At 32.2% G+C, this 19,871-nt stretch overlaps 1 protein-coding gene and 1 long non-coding RNA gene across 2 annotated transcripts; both read right to left on the bottom strand.

Annotated features, from left to right (window-relative positions):
* Positions 1–8,062: 8,062 nt before the first annotated feature.
* On the bottom strand, positions 8,063–10,451 carry LOC150033475 (uncharacterized). Its single transcript, XR_016523662.1, has 2 exons — positions 8,623–10,451; positions 8,063–8,329 (listed from the first exon to the last, which is right to left on the bottom strand). It is a non-coding gene; the product is annotated as an uncharacterized LOC150033475 (long non-coding RNA).
* A 2,496-nt stretch (positions 10,452–12,947) lies between these two features.
* Positions 12,948–15,847, bottom strand: LOC120087671 (mitochondrial outer membrane protein porin 2-like). The gene is made up of 6 exons (XM_039044524.2): positions 15,547–15,847; positions 15,401–15,468; positions 14,158–14,268; positions 13,960–14,046; positions 13,630–13,838; positions 12,948–13,520 (listed from the first exon to the last, which is right to left on the bottom strand). The coding sequence occupies exons 1-6, from the start codon at positions 15,593–15,595 to the stop codon at positions 13,214–13,216; spliced, it is 831 nt and encodes a 276-aa protein (XP_038900452.1). The 5' UTR covers positions 15,596–15,847; the 3' UTR covers positions 12,948–13,213.
* Positions 15,848–19,871: the final 4,024 nt, after the last annotated feature.

Genomic DNA, 19,871 nt, shown 5'->3' with positions numbered 1-19,871 from the left:
AAGCCACTTGAGTTCATAAACAATAAAATCCATGGAGTGATACTCGGGTTCTGCTGACGAATGAGACATCGTTTGTTGCTTCTTAGTTATACAAGAAATAGGAGAGCCATTAAGAAATATAAGCCAACTGATGAGAGAATGAGAGTCGAGGGACAACTTGCCCAATCTAAATCACATCAACCTGAAAGAGAGAGATCACAAATAGAGCAAAAGAGGATTCCTTAACCAAGACTATATTTTAAAATGAACTATACGAACTATGGCATCACAATATTTTTGTCGTAGTGTCTGTATAAATTGAGCCAAAATATGCACCATATAAGCCAAACTAGGTCGGATAAAGGACAAGTATATGAGACGTCCTACTAGACGCCAATATCATTTAGGATTGGTCAATAAAAGGCTAATAGCTAGTGTTAAGTGATGATTTTGCTCAATTGGAAACTCTGTAGGTTTAGCTCCTAAGAGCCCCATTTCTGAAATTATATCAAGAGTATATTTTAGCTGACAAAGAAAAATTCCCTCTGGATCCCTTGCAACCTCAATGCCAAGAAATATTTCAAAGTGCCCAAATCCTTCATGTGAAAACATTCACCCAAATATTTTTTAAATGAAGTAACAGCAAACAAGTTATTACCAGAGATAATCAAATCATCAAAATGTACGAGGATATTAAGCTGAACTTGTGCTTGTTACAACTTAAAAAGCAAGTAATCTTAATAAAACTGAGTGAATCCATATTTCTTTAGTGAAGCAGCCAACTTACCAAACCAATACTTCGGAGCTTGACTAAGCCATAGAGAAACTTCTTAAGACAATACACCATACATGACATATTGCTAGTAAAGCTAGGTGGTAATTTCATATGCACTTCCTCATCGAGATCGACATAGAGAAAAGTGTTGTGAACATCCATTTGATGTAGTTCCCAATTCTTTACAGCTACAACTGCTAGAAAAGCTCATACTATTTTTTCCACTGGGGCAAAAGTCTCGTCATAGTCAATACCTTCAACCTGGTGATTGCCAAAAATTACAAGATGAGTCTTGAATCGTTCGATTTTTCCATCAACGTGATAATTAATTTTATATACCCATTTGTATCCAAGTGCTTTCTTGTCTGAAGGCAAGACTTCCATAACCCAAGTTTGATTATCTTCCAAAGCCTCTATTTCCTTTTGCATGGCTTCTCTCCTATCTTTTATAGCCTCATTAAAATTACGAGGCTCATGCCCTATAGTTTGTGCTACAAGAAATGTACAATGTCATGCAGATAATTTATCATAGTTCACAAAATTTGCTATAGCGTAAGGAGAACCTGAGGAGCTCGTGGAAGTCGATGAACTGGGGGATGGACTCTGATCTGTTCGTATAGATCAAGTAACAAAATCATGGAGGAGAACTAATGGGCACTTTGTTCATAAACCTCTGCTCAAACCAACTGCTTCACTTGCGAATTGTTTTCATTGTGCAACTAATCTACAAGTGAAACCGTGGTTGTGGTTGTGGGTTTAGTCACTGTGCTCGTGGCTATTGGCATAACGGGTACAATTTGTGTTGTATCCCTTACATTCTCAACCTCTCTTATATCGTTAGTGACACCAGTAAGCTCTACAACTTCATCTTCAATGGTGTTAGTGGGCACTACTTCCTTACAATCACTTTCTAGATCATTAAAAAATTGATTATCAACCACCACTTTTTCAGTACAAGACAAAGTGTTGTTACTGGTGGTCACATTTACATTAGCATAGAGAAACTCATTTTCATGAAATTTTACATCATGAGACACAAATATTTCTCCAATCTCAAGATCATAGACCTTCACCTCTTTCTTACCATATAGATATCCCACAAATACACACTTTCGACTACGTGGAGCAAACTTATCTCCCTTTTATTGTTGATTATGAGCAAAACACAAACACCCAAAAATTCGCAATATCTCAAAATCTGGAGCTATACCAAATAAGACCTCAAATGGTCTTTATTTTGTAATAGACCTGATGGAGTACGATTTATCAAAGAAATTGCACCCAATATGCATTCACCCCCAAAAAGTAATAGGAAGATTTCCTTTGAAACATTAAAGCACAAGCTACATTCAACATGTGTTGATACTTACACTCCACTCTTCCATTTTGTTGTGGAGTTCCAACACACGAGGTTTCAAAATAATGTCGTCTTATCAAAATAGTCAAGCATGCGTTTAAATTCTATCCTGTTGTCACTTCTCACTCATTTAACACTAGTCTCAAATTGACGTTCAACCATATCAAAGAACGAAAGAAAAGCTTTACAAACTTCAGTTTTATCCCATAACAAATACACCCAAACAACTCTTGAAAATTCATCAACTAATGTCAAAAAATAATGTGCACCACATGAAGGTGGTTTTTGGTTATATGGTCCCCATAAATCACAATGAATGAGTTCAAATATATTGCTAGCTTCGTTATCACTAGTAGGAAAACTATCTCGAGTTTGTTTAGCCTGAGGGCACGTGATACATGCATTAATTTAGTTTCTTTTTTTACAGAACTAGAAAGGAACTTACTTGACCACTCTATCTGATGGATGCCTCAATCTCCTGCGCCATAGCTCAAATTCAAAAAATTCTGGAATATTCACTATGTACAATGTGGGAATTCCTTGAAAATAATAGAGTCCATCCTTCCATTCATCAGCGCTAATCATGCTCCCCGAATGTTGGTCCTCTATAGCACATAAAAAAGGTGTAAACCAGACAAAACAATGAATATCATCAATTAGATTTGACATCGATATTAAATTACATTGTAAAGTGGGTACAAATAAAACGCGTTTGAGCATGAAACCACCAGCAAAAGCAACACGCCTTTCCATCGTGGCGATTGCTTTCTTCCCATCTGGTAAGCTTACGGGACTTGAAATAATAGGGCATCCTTGATTCAAAAAAATTAGATTACTAGTCACATGATGAGTTTCTTCGATATCAATAATCCAATCAAATTTATCCATCATCTGCAATTTATTTAATTCAAAGTGCAAGAGATTCTCGAGGCAAGGGATCAATTTTGCATCAAGGAGAAAAATCTCACAATTATCTCATATTGTGAAACTTCAATATCTTCGACATGAAGAGAAAAATAAATAAAAATACTTTGAGGCCACCCAAACTCAAAGCTTCAGAAGATCATGAGTACAAAATAATCACGCACTTGGAGTCTACAGAATTGGCCTATGAAAACTCCTACCTTCTAAGGAGCCAATTCGTTTAGGATTTTATAGATGTCACACCCTTTCTCAGATTACCCTCTTAATCGGAGAAAGGATGTGAAGACAGCAATTGTCAACCCTCTTATGACAATTATTACCCAACATACTCCTGTATCATTAACACTTTGTACTCCGATTAGTAGTTTATAATCCTCTAGAACTTACACAGTTTCAGCAACAGCTTTAAACATATAATTTACTGCTAATTAGAAATATCAGCATCAACATACATAAAAGTTTTCATAAACCAAACCCTTATGCAATATCTATTCAACACAACTCTACTATTTCCCCCTGATATTGACATAAAATTAAATAACAGAATATGATGAGCCACCTAAATTTCCACTCTTTGGTTCTGCAAAGTGACTGAGTGGCAGAACTACTAGTCCTCAGGACATCAACCGCTACCTGGGGAGGAAAACATTTTAAAGAGTTAGTTGGAAAGCCCAGGGAGTGACTATCTTAAATAAAAAATACTTTAAATCATAAATAATGTGAACTTTCCTATCAAGGAAACGGTTATAAAATCATAATCAAGGTTTTCAAAATAGAGTTGAAATCATAAAACACATCATGTAACAATCTTGAAACAAAATTCATTAACATCATTCTGAAAACTCCACTACTCCACTGCCTAAACATGTGGGAGAATCCTTTTGCTCAATCTCTAATAACCTAAGTTGAGAAAGAGCCCTTTTGCTCAATCTCATCAACGTCAATAACATAGCCATATGTGCACGTAGAGCTAAATTGGGTCCTAATCACCTTACCATACCTTCGATGTCATGTATCCCTAACATCATAGAAATCTGGGTACCTTACCGTACCTTCGGCATCAACATTGGAGTAGTGTTTATACAAGGCACCAACATTTAAACATATAGAAACATATACATAATACAAATAATCATACTTCATGGTTTCATATCAACGCATAGTGCCTTGTAAAACATGGAGTATTCTTACGTTATTTCCTTGATAAATTTCATCATGCGGTAAAAAATGGCATAGACTTCCTGAAAAATGCATGATGAACTCATAAATAACTTCATCATTTAAAAGCATGAATCAGCGATCAACATTCATTTTAAAGCATGCATTGAAGAAAATCATGATATAAAAACCTCATATAAAATGCCTATGCGTTAAAACCATTCATAAACTAACATTGGAAAAACAATTATTAAAACTTGTCACTCACTGTCTTAAGCTACTTATCCAAGGGTTGTACGCCTCTACTATTTGCGTTTTCCCTAAAAAGAAAAGGTCCCTTGTCAGTATATTTAGCTCCCTTTTGAGCTTAATGCATAACTTAACTTCACCGCATATTAATAGTCATCGCATCACAACTAAGTTTGACCCATCGAACAATCTTTATCACATCGGCTATTCTTAGCCATCCTACCTTATAACTTGGCTGATAATTGAAAATCCTTCCTCAAGGTGCTCAGGTAAGCGTTGAAATGCCTTCTCAGTCTATGCGACATATGTCCATTATTCGACGTACTCAAAGCGCCTTCGTTGTGGATTGACTATGTTGTATGTGTCAATGCATAACATCATTGGGTCAGCTGCTTCCTTGTTCTTCACATGCAATTGTCTGCTTATTCATCCACAACATCATTTTTATATTCAATCTTCCAGATTTCTTAACTTAATTCCAGCATTCATAAAAACTAAATTCCCTTTAAGGAAATTGCTCCAAAACATCCTAACTTTTACTTACCTTAGAATTTGAGCATTATTTCTTTCGGAATTGATTAGAAATTCCTTAAATTTTCATTTAGCTGGCCCAAAATTCTTCAGCTTCAAAATCTTCATATGGCAGCAACACTCCTCATTTAGGCATTAGAAAACATTTGGCAAAACAGTCTCCTTTGTTACGAAGTCTATTTATACTTGAGCGTGCATGAAGAGTTTGCTTAATTAATTGCCACCTAGCTTTCATTGACATTCACAAGGCTGCCACCTGACTTACTTACTTACTCATTAATTATACTAAATTCCTTAGCTTAAACTTTATTGCATGGCCTTACGACCATCCAAGCCTTCTCTTTCCAACGCATGCTCTTCTGTCGCATTACTTGTCAGCTTAGCCTCAACATTGATATACAAAGTTGGTTGCATAAATCTTTCATACCACTTTGTTGTACTTAACCATAACGCCGCCTTTCTGGGACCTTTCGTCGTGTGGCGCCTCATAGTCCAATGCATTGAGCCCTCTCTACCTCCTCTAGGTGTTAACTTGTTTCTACTTCACCTGAGAACTCAGCATTCCAAACATAACATATTTTTTTGCCCTTTTTTTTCGGTTTACGATTAATAGACTTCTCCAACTCTCTATGCGTCAACCATGTTTACAACCTGAACACATATAGTCAGAACACTAAGAAAATTTTCCTTCTTTTACATCTCATATGCATTTTTCATTATACACACTTAACTTACTCTTTCCATTGATGTTAATACACATCTTTAACTTAAAATTAAGAGGACTTAAACTTAGTTAACTAGTAAAACAAGTTCAAGAGTTTATAATAGATGTCTGGGAAAAAGATGTTTGGGAATAGGATGCCTAGGAATCAAAGATGACTGTGTTTGGTTGTGCATAGGAAATGTTATCAGAATTTTATGAAAAAAAATTATGTTTGTATTTAATTTATGAAGTTAAGCATGATAATCTTATATAATTGTAATATATTAATTCATTAAAGAATCAATAATAATTTTAATTATAAATATTTGAACATTGAGTAATTTATAAATAAAATTAATCAATTAATATATTTAATGAATGTCATATTAATTAATCTAATTCTTAACCATTTCTATAATTAATTAAGTTGAACATTATTAATTTTAATTTTAACTAAATAATATAAGGAATATATTTTAATAAACCATATATTATATAAAAAGTAAAAAATGTGATAAAAATATCATATGTTAATAAAGAATATTAATAAAGAATACTAAAAAAAGTTTTATAAATAGAATATTTTAATAATGAATGAAGTAATAAAAATTAATCATAATAAATAATTAATCGTGATTATATGTTCATAATGAATGATCAAATTAAATTAATAAAAATAATAAGTAATCAATTAGTATTATTATTAAAAAAATGAATTTTGTACTAACTAAATTTAATTAATACTAGTTTACTAATTAAATATATTTATAATTTTTTAAACTAATTAATTAATATTTTATGTAAAAAGTAGTTGCATTCATTTAATAAATTTTTATTGTAAAAGTAAGTTAAATAAATATTGTAATTGATTATTATTAATTTATTAAAGGGGTCTTTTTAAATATAAAAAATATTTAAAAATATTTATACTTTATAACAAAAAGTTCCAAAAGTACAAACATTTTGGAACTTTTTGCTATAAAGTGTAGATATTCTTTAGATTTTTCTATTTATAAGAATTCTCCTTTATTAAAAGAAATATTTATATTAATTTTGTTAATTAATATCACTTAATTAATTAATTAATTAATTATATTTGAAATGAAATTATATATAAAAATGAAAAACGGAAGAAGAGGCGAACAGAGAAAACCCACAGTTTTGGAAGAGAAGAGAAAAATCTTGAGAAATTGTCAGAAATAGCATGTTTAAGTTTTCACCTTATAAAACTAGCACACTTATTGAAAACTCATAAAAATAGTTTTTCTCATTCCGTCTCAGACAAGATGGACCACCGAGAATTAGTTTAAAAATTCAACTTTTTCTAACTTATCAATTGTTTTTGGCCTTTTCGGTACATCTTGTCTGATTATGGGCCAAGATTTTTTAATTTTTTACATAATTTTCCCAAATTTTATACCAAATCTTATATTACTTCCAAAATTTCTCCAAATTCAATTATGTTTACTAAATATTATATCAAATTATTACATACTTTTTTAAATCCTTAGCATAATTTCACAATTATATAAATTTCCAAAATTCCAAATGGATTTTCCAATTATGAAAATATTTTTCAAATTGATTCAACATTTCTAAATTTTGGGAAAGATCAAATTTTTTGAAAAATTGGGTAAATTTGGGATATATATAGAATCCCGATGTTAATCCTACCCGAGATTCCACCGAAAAAGCTCAAATACATGAATTTTGGTATCATTGTGCCTGAAATTTTAGCGAGAAAGCTCAAATATATAGAATCTCGGTGTTATTTGCCCAAGATTAACACCGAGATGCACATAATCTCGATGTATAATCTGGCGAGATATACCGAGAAAGCCTCAAACAATCGATAAGTTGGAAAATGTTGATTTTTTAACTAAAATCTCGCGGTCGATTTCGCCCGAGATGGACAGAAAAAAACTATTTTTAACGAGTTTTCAAAAAAAATGCTAGTTTTTTGTAAGATAAAAACTTAAACATGTTATTTATGAAAAAATTTCAAAACCTTTCACTGTGAGAAAAGAGGATGCCTAGGAATAGTTTATTCTCAAGCAAAATGTTGAAACGGTAAAATAAACAAAGATTCACTACTACAAAAACTGTATTACTTGATGTTTTTTCACAGTCAAGTGTCAACGTTACTTGGCATTCTTAAAAACGTCAAATATCTAAATTCTTGGCATTTATTATGGATCAAGGTTTTCATAACTTGACAGTTTTTACTTGTCAAATGTAATTTCAAGACAACTTAATAGTACTTGATACGTTTTGCTTGTAAAGTTCGTATGTGTTTTTTTAAAAATATATATATATTATTAGAAATTACCTATAATTGCTCCTATTTTGAGATCCAATAATAATATAATTTAATTGAAGAGGATAATTACTTATTAACCAAATAAACAAACAACACACATATATATATATATATGAACAATCTTAAGCATCAATCAACCCAAAATTTCTACCAATCTAAGAAAGTTCATATATCTTAAACATATATATTGTCATTTAACAACCTCATATTAACAAAGTTCAAATGAACAATTTCTAAGTAAGAAGAATATGAACCCCATATGAACAATTACTTACTACGATGTTGCCTCCACAAGAATAATGTAGCTCACTTTGAACTTGTTGCTTTCAACACCTACATATATTGAAATAACATACCAAAAACCACAACATATAGATTGAAATAATTTAAAATTTACTAAAATTAAGCACCACAACCTACAAAGTCCTAAAAACTTAAGGAAAAAATAAAGGGTAACATGATTCACAAACATAATGTGAAATACAAATAAATAATCACATTTGAGCTTGAAACTAAATCATTCTTTTCAAATCAAAACATTGAATATGTTATGATTTGATAGTTTCAAGCCAAAAGTACAGTTAAGCTACAAACTAAAAAAAATAACATGGAATGAATTAAGACACCTATCTCATTTCATCATCTCATCCATATCCCTCTTTTGCCTTCAAACCACCTATTTAAAGAAGCAAAATGAAACCAATCAGTTTAAAAATCTTACGAAAACACTCAAAACCAAGCCCAGTGATTTATCATGAATTGGACTTTAATTCTCTGCTTCTTCCCCTTTCTTTTCTCCAATGTAAATTTCTTAGAAACATGAGAAAAATTGGAATTTATTAGGGTTGGCAACAAGGTCGGGAACGATTCTCCATCCCCGTCCCTACGGGGTATTTTTCCCATCCCCGTCCCCGTCTCTACCTTTAGGAAAAACAAGTCCCTGTAGGGACCCATTCCCTTTTTTTTTTTTTGTAATGTATATAATTATATATAATTAAACATATATTTGTAAAATTAATATATATTTATAGGGTATATATATAATTATATATTATATACATTTATTTGTAAAATTAATATATATATATATACTGAAAAAAAAATTTAAAAAAATTAATCAAGAACGAGGACGGGGCAGGGATACCCTCACCGTCCCTAATTGGGGACTTGGTTATAATCCCCCGTTTGACCCACATCCCCAATCAAAACAGAGATTTAAGGCGGAGACCCGTAGGGACTCTACCTGCAAAGATTTTTGCCAATCCTAGCATTTACATGGGAGCAAGCTTCATCTTCGATGAAATATGGAAGCCGAAAAGATGCATCATAAACCATATAAGATCTTCAGCCTCCTTCTCCTTATCTTCTTCTTCTTCTTCAGTACCTTTAGCTTTCCAATATTCCTCAGTACAGCCAACAATGTGATCAGAGCCACTACGTGAAAAAAAAAAAGATTGTTCCAAATACAAAGTCCAACAGACTCACTACACTCAGACCGAACAAATCCATAGTCCCCAACCATTTTTTCTCTCAAGAATTTTATCAAATAGGTGGTGTACAATAACCCAATTGAAGAAGAAAACACCACAGACAAAGAAAATGCATATAAAGAATGATTAAAGCCACCAAACCAAGTGTATGTAAAACAATCCAAATGATCAGAGCCACCAAGTGCATCTAAAACAACTTAAAAGGTCTCGAACAAAGAAATTGAAAAGGCCTAAACCAAGTTTTTCTGCCTAAAACTCACTATACAAACATGAATCCTTGTTTAAAAGTGTTGAAATAGATCCAATATTAGTCCAACCCTATGAGAAAAAAGTGAGTTATAAATGTCCTTGAGGTCCACATCTTGTAGACTAGGGCACTGCAAAAACCAATTTGGCCAAGCTCTCTTGTCTTTTCCACACTAATTTCTACAAGTCCACAAAATTAAAGTACAATCCCAATGTTCTTTTATACCCATATGAAATGAAATTAGTGAGAGAAAACTTAATTTTCCATCATTTTCTCACCTTCTAAACAGAACCCATCATTTTCTCACCATTGAGACAGAAAAAAATCATAGTGCTTAGAAGACTTAAAAAGAAGTCTTCGAACACTGAAAAATTGGAGAATGGGACTTAAAATCAAGCGAAAACAAGTGTAATAAGAAAACTAAAATATAGTCAGAAACTCATTGGAGGCGTACAAGGCCAGCGACGTGAAGAATGAAAAGAGAGTCTGAAGAATATGGTGAAGCGTACAAGGCAGCAACAACATGAAAGCATCGGCGTCCTGAAGGCAAACCCTAGATTCATGATTTCGTGTAGGAAATGCTTGGGTGGAGGGTTTCATACGTGATGTTTGTGGAAAAATAGAGATGTTCATGGGACGGGACGGGATGCCATTCCCCATCCCCGTCCCTGCTCCCCATTTCATTCCCTATGAAATTCTCTACGGGATCGGGGTGGGGATTAGGGTTAGTTTTATATGAAAATTTAAATTTAAAGATAAATTACTGTCTAAAAAAGCTAATTGATTTTTTAGTAGAAAGAAATAAATATAAATCAAATTACTCACATATATAATCTAAATTTAAACATTCAATTTAAACATATTCATTATGTTTTCCAATAAATAATCAAATTTGAAATTTAAATGTAATATTTATATAATAATAATCATAGCATAACATTAGATAACCATACTAAATAAATATGTAAAAGCTAATGACGGGGAACGAGGCGGGGTCGGGGCCGGGGGCGGGGTCTGGGAATGCATTCCCCATTCCCGTTTAGCTCACGGGAAATTTTTTTCCCCCACTCCCTTCCCGGCCTAATCGGGGAATCCCCGCCCCGTTCGGGGTGGGGCCCCATGGGCCCATCTCCGTAGAAGAATTGGACATCTCTAGGGAAAAACTGAAGAGGGTTTCACGATTTCGAAAGCCTTGTTTTGTTTGAGAGGGAAAAGATAGAAAGGATCAATAGAGGTGCGCGTGAGTGCTTTTGGGGAAAATGAAAGTGAGCAAGTTTAATAGTCTAAAATTAACTTAAAACTACTTGACATTCACTTAACATTTATAAAGCCTCAAGTAAAAAACGAAATGAAAAAAAATCCGAAAAAAATCGTCGACCTCCCTTTTTTCATTATTCTTGACGTTTTTCTTCATATTTACATGTTACTTGACGTTTTTTTTAATAAAAACGTCAAAATACTCAAAAGTTCTAAGCATCAAGTTATACAGTTTTTGTAGTATTGGTTTTGCATGCTCGTATCAATTCTCTTGTAGAAAACCTTCCAATTAAACAATCCCTAATGTAATTGAAAACATTAGCCTATCACTACATTAAAAATGGTATGTCGTTATAACATAGGACGATTTGTTATGTTACCCATAAGGTTCAAATTGATAAGATAGAGATTCAAATGCAACTTTTACAACCATACATGCGAAATTGAAATGAAAATCATAGGGAATCAAGCTTGTAACTTGACCAATATATTATTAGTTTTTTAATTATAGGTTTTATGATTAAATAAATGTCAATTTGAAAAAAAAAATTGCTATACATTGGACTAAAAAGACAATTACAACAACAATTATCAAAGTTTGAGATTCAATTGAATGAAGGTGAAAGTTTATACTGTAAATAAGTTCGGAAGTAAATCTCTCTTTTATTTATAATTATAATTATAATTAATTCTTGTTTTTTCTATTTCAGAAGTTTCCATTTTATCTTCCATCAAACATTATCAACCAAGTAATATTTTTCATTTATTTTTTAAAATACTAAATATCTAACTAAGATTCTTTTGAATGGTGACCAACCAACCCTTCTTAGTTTGAGGCAAAAACCTTGTAGTTCACTGCATAGTTATCCTTATTTTTTAGATTCTACATGTCAACACAAATAAGTTGAAAATGAAATAAGTGGTCATAGTGAGGTATGTACGGATACCCTAAAAAAATAAGACGAGACGTAACCCGATCTCTTATTATTATAGTTTGTTTTCCCGCTTTAGTTCTGTTAGGAAATATATTTCTATTTATGATTTGTATTTTTTTTTTCCCTTTTATTTATTTTGATATGTATTATTTTGTTCAAATTAGGTGGTATATATATTCATCTTACTCTAAATAAAAATCTAAAGAAACAACTTTTCTTAGCATGCTTACAACCCTAAAAACTTTAAAATATAGTCGCAGCCGCTCATAGCCAAAAGCAAGTCGATTAAGTGGTTTACTTTACAACACCTTTTTTCTTTAATTGCATTGTTGACTATTAAAATAGAGATACGTAAAAAGATATTAGGAAATAAATAGATCTTAAAAATAGATATAAAACACAATTAACCTATTACTTATTAATCATTTAAGTAATAGGTTAATTTTGTTTTATCCCTTTAGATATCTTCGGACTCTTCATTTTATCAATGAAATAATGGGGCAACGTGAGATTTAGATAAGTTTCAAAATTAACAATTAATCATTTCTGTCCAAATTAAATTAAACTAAGCAAGAACTATGATCGATTCCATTTAAAAATCGATCGTAGGCAAATGATTGGGACAGTTGACAAAATTTGTAAAAATATTTTTATGTAATTCAAAATTAAATTATCAGGTAAAAAATGGAGATTAAAAAAACATCAACTTTCTTTTTTAAGAAAATTGATCAAATTCAGCCCAACTCAAACCTCAGCCTATTCCACCATGCACTCCGAACATAAACTTTACAAATCCAAGTCAATTTCAATCTTCAACTAAGTTGACATTTATTCTAATTTTCCTCTCTTTATATTTGAAAATAAGAATCAATAAGATTCTAAAACTTTTGCAAACAAGACATTATAAATTTTTCTTTTCCAGACCTGTAAATTTTCAATAATATTGATCTATATCAAACATTTTTAACAAAATTCATCAGACAGAATGAATTAAAACGAAGCAAGAAGAAATGAAATCAGAATTTAGAACATTTTCAACCCATCAAAAATCATTAACTCTCTCCAATTTAAGAAGATATAGATTGTCAAAGTAACCAAATGCCTCCAAAGCCTAAAAAGGAAAACCCAACAAAATAGAGGTTGGGGGAAATGAAAAATAGTAACAAACAATCCACAGTATTAGAAAGCCTAAAGAAATGAATCTGTGGAACTACTTATTGAGTGCTCTTCTTTCACGAGCAACGCAAGAATTTGAGTCCCTTTCACAAAGAAAAGCGCTTTGAAACAATTATGGCTTGAGTGCAACAGACAAACCAAACTTGGGAATTCTGTCCAATGCCTTGGTGTCGATCTCGCCCGAGATGGTCAACAAAGATTTTGGAATAATTTCATGCTGGAGGAGTGCCCCAAGCTTCCCATTGTTGTTCAGCTTCCCCTTCACCACTGTCAGATGATCAACGGCATACAACCCGCCAACTGTGAAAGTGTTCTCGTTTGTGGAGAATTTTCTAGTGATCTCTCCCACTGCAGCACTCTTCTTGAATTGATCCAAATAGTGCACGTACGAAGCTCTTATTGAGTCTCCCTTGTCACCTCTATGATAGGGAGAGAAACTATGAATTAGAATGTGCAACAGACCCACATAACAAAAGAACTTGTAGATTTGACAGAAGTGATCTTTCTCCCAATGGAATGATATCTTACAAGATTATCGACGCAGATGAGTCGGGTTTTGTCACACTAATGCCGGCAGCATACTTCGTGAAGTTACCAGAAGTGGTGTCGTAGCCAGCTTCTGCACCGAAGGCAATGGTTGGGGTACCAATGGTGGCTGAAACATCAACGAAGGGGTTTTGATTCAAGGCAACTGCAGTCGTGAGGGTTGCGTGATCGTGAAAATATTGAACCTCCAACTGCAGCAAGAAGAAAGAATAATCAGGAACAGGCCACTTGAAGTATAAAAGAGATCTCCAACTCTATTTTAAGAAAAAATCTCTAATACTCCAATAGAAAGCAAAGAATGCTAGACTTTACCTTGCCAGAGTTATGATCAGGGATCTTGACTGAAGCAATAGTCTTTGTGGATGGAACTATTTCATTTAAAGTGATGATAGTAGATATCTGAGAAAAAAACAAAAGAACAGTTCAGATGAAAACATAAGGATGCATAGCATGAACCAAATTAAGGCAAAAATACAGAATGAATAAAAGCGAGGAAACAAAAGAACTCACATTTGATTCTGTATCAACTTTAACATCAAATGTAACATTCCTGTACTTGTACAATGCTGCAATATCCCCAGTTGATAGTCCCCCTTTCTTCACTGCGGTTGAGGTAAGAACCTATAAGAGTAAGGATAACAATAAATGAAATAATTTGACTTGAATTCACTGCCTAACCTAATTACCTAACATGCACCAGAAACTGGAGAAAGAATCTAGTAGTGGGATGGCTGAAATGAACTCATGGTATTCGTCAAACGACTCAAAAACTATGATTTCAGCTCAGAAGATGCGTAAAATTCAAGTTAGTGAGTATTCATAGAACACTTTAAGTTATGAGGAAGAGAAAAGAATAGTAACAGCTGAAAAATTTAGACAAGGTAAAGTTAAATCCAACAGCAATAACCATATATAACAGCTGCACCAAGAGACAGAAAAGTGGAAAAGTAATATCGGCTCATACAATTGTTAAAATAGAAAACAACATTAACTAATCTAGAAGGTTTTTGGAACATCTACAATATGACATTAATGTGTAAATTAAAATTACGTTGAAGTATGTAAATAAATATCTAGAAACATCCTAAGTTTTATTTAGGCTCAAGGAATTCTAATACCTTCAAATAAGGATAATCCAAAGAAATATCTAGAATATTTATAGAATCCAAGAAGAACCTAGAGAGATCCTTTTACTTCAACTTCAAGGATCTTTATGCTTATAAATAGGAGAGGAAGAGTGGCACCATATGTAAGCCAAGCAAAGCTAGAGAGTTAAACAACCCTAGAGTGGAGAAAAGTGAATGTGTGTATTGAGAGAGTAAATATTCTCTCAAAAGTATCCATCATTTCCGTACACTTCTTAATAAAACTTTCTTTCTTACGAAGAGATTCTCCATCTTCCTTTGTGCCAATTTCTTCAATAACATCTTTTTTCAAATTCCTTCAACTCAACAGAAACCAGCAACATTTCAGATGGTGATTGGCTAATAGATCCAAACAGACATCTCCACCGTATAAGTTCAAAAACATTTGCCAAAGAAAAACCCTATTAATCAAATTCGAAACGAAAACAGTAAAATAGAGCAATTATCCCAAACAGTCAGAGCAGAATCATTTCAAAGAATACTTAAAGCTACCAAAATCATTACAAAACAGAATACGATTGCATAAAAATTGAAATCAATGCCTTGGACCTAGAGGTATGGAATCATGGGACAGAGAAATGGATAGAAGGGAAGTGAAGGATTGTTACCACTCCAGCATTACTGTAAGTTGAAACAGAGAATTTCTGATCGGAGATGTAGTCCCTGGTCAGAAGATCTGAGAAAAAGGGAAAAGAGTAAGGATCAATGAAGAAGAATCGGAGGTGAAAGAAAGGAAGGAATGAAGAAGAATTACCTTTAGCTTTCTTGCCGATGTCGGAGAAAAGGCCGGGTCCCTTGCTCATCTTGGGGATCGGAATTGCAGAGAGAAACGAGAGAGAGAAGGGGAGAGAGAAGATCCGCAAGAAAATTAGGGAGAGAAGAGGAAATGGTGAAATGTGAAAGTATTTTGAAGAATAAAGAAATTTACAGTGAAAGGGCCATCACTTTCACCACGAGTTCGGGCGATTTTTTTGGCCTTCTCATGGTCCGCTCATCACCTCTCTCTTCTACTACACCAATGTCCGTTTTCTACCACTAGGGTTTTATTTACTCATTTATTTATTTAAAACAATATCGTGAGCGGACAATCGAACCATTTTTATTCACTATACTAGCTCTTGCCAATTTAACATGATACAAGAGCAAATAGTCCAAGTTAAATTGAGCTTAGCTTAATGATAATAGGTATAACCTTTCTCCCTAGAAGTTGAAGATTTTATCATTTATTCCTATAGTTGTTATACTAAAAAATGAGCGGATGGTCCCAAAGGTTTGTGTCCCAACAGCTACAAAGCCCACAAGTGAAAGGGGTATTAGATGTAAATATACTTTCACCTATATGTTAAAGCTTTTGGGTGGATTGGTGATTTAACGAGATAGATTGCTCGAGTGGCATGAACTTATAACATCAATTTTGAGATCTGAGGTTTGATCCCTAACCTCACATATTGTCAAAAAAGGGGAAAAAAAACTCGGATGGACTTCCTCAAATAGGTTGGAAGAATCAGATTGGTCCACATTCAACATTTTAACTATAAAAACAAGGTTGGGTTACGAGTTTAGTTTTTAAACTTTTTAAAATCAATTTGTGTTTTATTTTTTTATCTTGAATTTTTAAGATTGTTTAATAGGTTTCTAAACTTTAAATTTTAGAAGATTATATTTTAGAGAAGGAAATGTTAGAGAATGTGTGGCAAATATTTTGGAGATAAAAAAAATATTTGGGAAGAGAAAATGATAAAAAACTTTAAAGAGACAAAAATTTGAAAGTAAAATAAATTTAGTAATAAAAGATTTAGAGACAAATATATATGAAAGAAGGGTTACCTGACGCATACTTTAACAAGTCATACACAATGATACCCAAAAACATAAAATAAGATAGATAGAAAAGATTAGAAAAGAAGAAAAGAAACACAAAATTTAGTAACCCAATTTCGTTCAATGTCACCTACGTTTCGGAGTAGTATGCTCGAAGAAGGATACTGTCACTAAAGAATAGTTTAACAATTATAAAATTGTACTTATCTATACATAAAAGACTTTTATAGTGACACACGAACAACCTAACTTAGTGATAAAATGTTTAGGCTCCTCCTAAATGTGAGACTATCTTTCAATACTAGCTTTGATCTTTCCAGTTTCAAATAGAGATTACTTTACTTGAGAAACTTAGGTTCTCCTTAAATATGAGAATCCATTCTCATGTATAAGACAATGTTTAAAGATTATCAAGAGCAGCAAGTCAAGACCTACATAACTTCTTATTTCATAATTGCTAAGGTTGATATACTTGTTGTTTTGGAAAGAAAAAAATACAAGAAACGGCAAAAATCTTCTTCAAAAGTGGTAACCCTAAACAAATTATGTAAACTCTTAAAAATATACGACAAAAGGAAAGAAACAGACCATTAACATAATTAGTTGAGCCTAGAGAAGGAAAAAAATCTTTAAGGATAAACACATAGAATTTTGTATATAAGGAGGAATTTCCAGATAAAAACTACACTATGTGAAACATTCCGTAGAATATCACATAAGACAAGATGAAGAACAAGATTATCAACATCCACAAATCATACCAAAAAATATAGCCAATACCAAATGCACTACTAATGTTTATTAGTACAAGCCAAATTTATACATATATAAGAAGCGAGTTTTGAAATCCCTTTCCAAAATTATTGTAAGTAAACTTGAAAAATAGAGTTTAGAAAATGTCAATAAATAATTTATAGAGGGAAATGAAAGTGAAATAAATATTTTAGAGAGAAAAAAGTATTAAAAATGTTAATATCGAGAGATGGACAAAAATTTTAAAGATGAAATTTTAGAGAGAAAAATTACAAAATCTGGTCAAGTGATCTCACTTATTGTCATGTGTTGCTAACCGTAAATTTATATTTTAGATAAGTTACCTACAAAACAATAAAAATAAATAAATAACATAATGATGGTGGTGCTTGCCACAGACACTGCTTAAGTAAGTATTTTGCACAAAGGTCAGGGCAAATAGTTTCTAAGGAGAAGTTTGAGCTTACATTCCGTTGGACTGTCATGCTCTATTTATAATTGAATTTAGAGGTCTTCTTTATCCCTTTTGGATCGGGAATTCTATTTCTTTTTCCTATTTTGAAATTGGACACTTAGGACTTAGATTGGGACGTTGTGGATGTTCCAACCGAGAGGACCAATCTGGATTAGCCTCTCTTTATGGGATGGATGGGCCTCGGGCTCGGTCTTTGAAGTGGGCCTATGGTTGCAAAGGCCTTTCTAGTCTTGGCCTCGGCCTCCGAGGCCGAGGTGGGTCAAGTGAGCCTTCGCTTGCTTTTTTCCCTATCTGTAGGAACTCTTCTAAGTCTATTCCTAACCAGTCTCAAGTTTATTTTTTAAGGTTAGGTAACTCTCTTAGTTCAACTTTTAGCTTTAATTTTTTACTTGTTTGAAATTACCTGTAATACAAATAATGAAAGAGAGAGGTTTTAGACATAGGAAACTTTAGAACAATAAGGAAAAAAATAGTCTGGAGAAAAAGGAGTTAGCAAAATTGTGTTGAGTTTGAAAACTTAGAAAGAGACCCAAATACAATCTTGTAACTTCCCTAAATAATTTGGATGCATTATATACATTTTAGAAATTACTTTTGTTGATGATACTTATAGCAAAAACAATTTTCCTATAGTTTTAAACATTGAGATTTATGTTTTTATCATTACTAGAATGTGGGATTTTTTTTCTTTTTTCTTTTTTTCTTGTTGCATTGTAGTTTTAGAGAAAAAAAAATAAGACTACATTATAGAAAATATTCTTGAACTGTATCGTTTGTTTTAAAAATATCTTTGAGCCCTCAAAAGTCTCAAGAATATTCTTAAACTTTCAAAAAAAAAGTTTAAAAATACTCTTTTTGTTATTTTTTTATGAAAATCAATAGTACTTTGATTGAAAAATACCCTTGATTTTTTTTTTTTTTTAAGAAAATAGTAGTACTCTTAAACTTTCAAAAAATGGTTAAAAAATACTCTTGTTAGTGGTTATTAATAGAAACGGTAAGTATCCTATTTCAAAAATAACTTTAAACTTCCAAAATTACTTCAATACACCTTAACCTTAAAAAAAATTTTAAAAAATGTCTTTATTGTTAGTATATAAACAAGAATCCCCCATCACCTTCCTCTTCTTTTATCTATCTTCTCTACTTCCATGTACGTTCTAATACATCTATATTTTTCCTCTTTTTTCCCGTCTCTTTTCTAATATTCTTTTAATTATCTTTTTTTCATTCTTTAATCTCTTAAACTACCTCCTTCAATTAGGGTATTATATAGGCTAGTAAGAAGAACGAGATTAATGAAACCGCAAAAGGATCTTAATACTTAAATGTTTTTAAAATATTGTACATTAATAATTCCATGTGTTTTAGTACACCATTTGAGTTTAATACATAAAAAGAAGACATGTTATGAATTTGAGTCATAGTTTTGAGGGCAAACAATAGGAAGAAAAAGAAACAACTATAGGTACTACCTTTGTTTAACCTTTTTCTTGATCAAGTTTGTCTATTTGTCGTAATCAATTAAGAATATAATGTTCCTCATGATCAAAAATGATATTCTTTTGTCAGCCTTTTTTGTATTAAATGATTCATCGTTTTCTTAAGTTTTCAGGGGGAGATTTGGCTTTCTCGGACTTTGGGAGATTCTATGTGATTTTTGCTCTAACTTAAAGTTTTGGATTGTTGGGGTTGATGCCCTAAATCTTGTGGTTTTGTAGTTTGTAAATTGTATTTGTACAAACATATTATTTATCTAATAAAATAAGTTATATTTTATCTGACATTTAGTTGCATTAACCCAAAATCCAATAAACTAAGATCCAAGGTTATTAGATGTAATTTAAACATGTATGTGGAGACATATAGGTAGATCATGTTTAAGTAATAATCCGAATGGTTTGTAGTAGATGGATAAGGTTGTGGATCTTATCCTGGTAACACTACAGATACGACCCGCTTTGTAGCTGTTACAATTGTTGCAAAATGCTACAAAGATCTGATCTTGATCATTCATGTGGAGAAATATG

The sequence above is a fragment of the Benincasa hispida genome, chromosome 10 (genome assembly GCF_027475165.1).
Source record: "Benincasa hispida cultivar pf3 chromosome 10, pf3_genome.v1.1, whole genome shotgun sequence".
Classification (NCBI taxonomy): Eukaryota; Viridiplantae; Streptophyta; class Magnoliopsida; order Cucurbitales; family Cucurbitaceae; genus Benincasa; species Benincasa hispida.
Note: the sequence above shows the minus strand (reverse complement) of the source record. Positions and strands in the feature narration are given on the sequence as shown.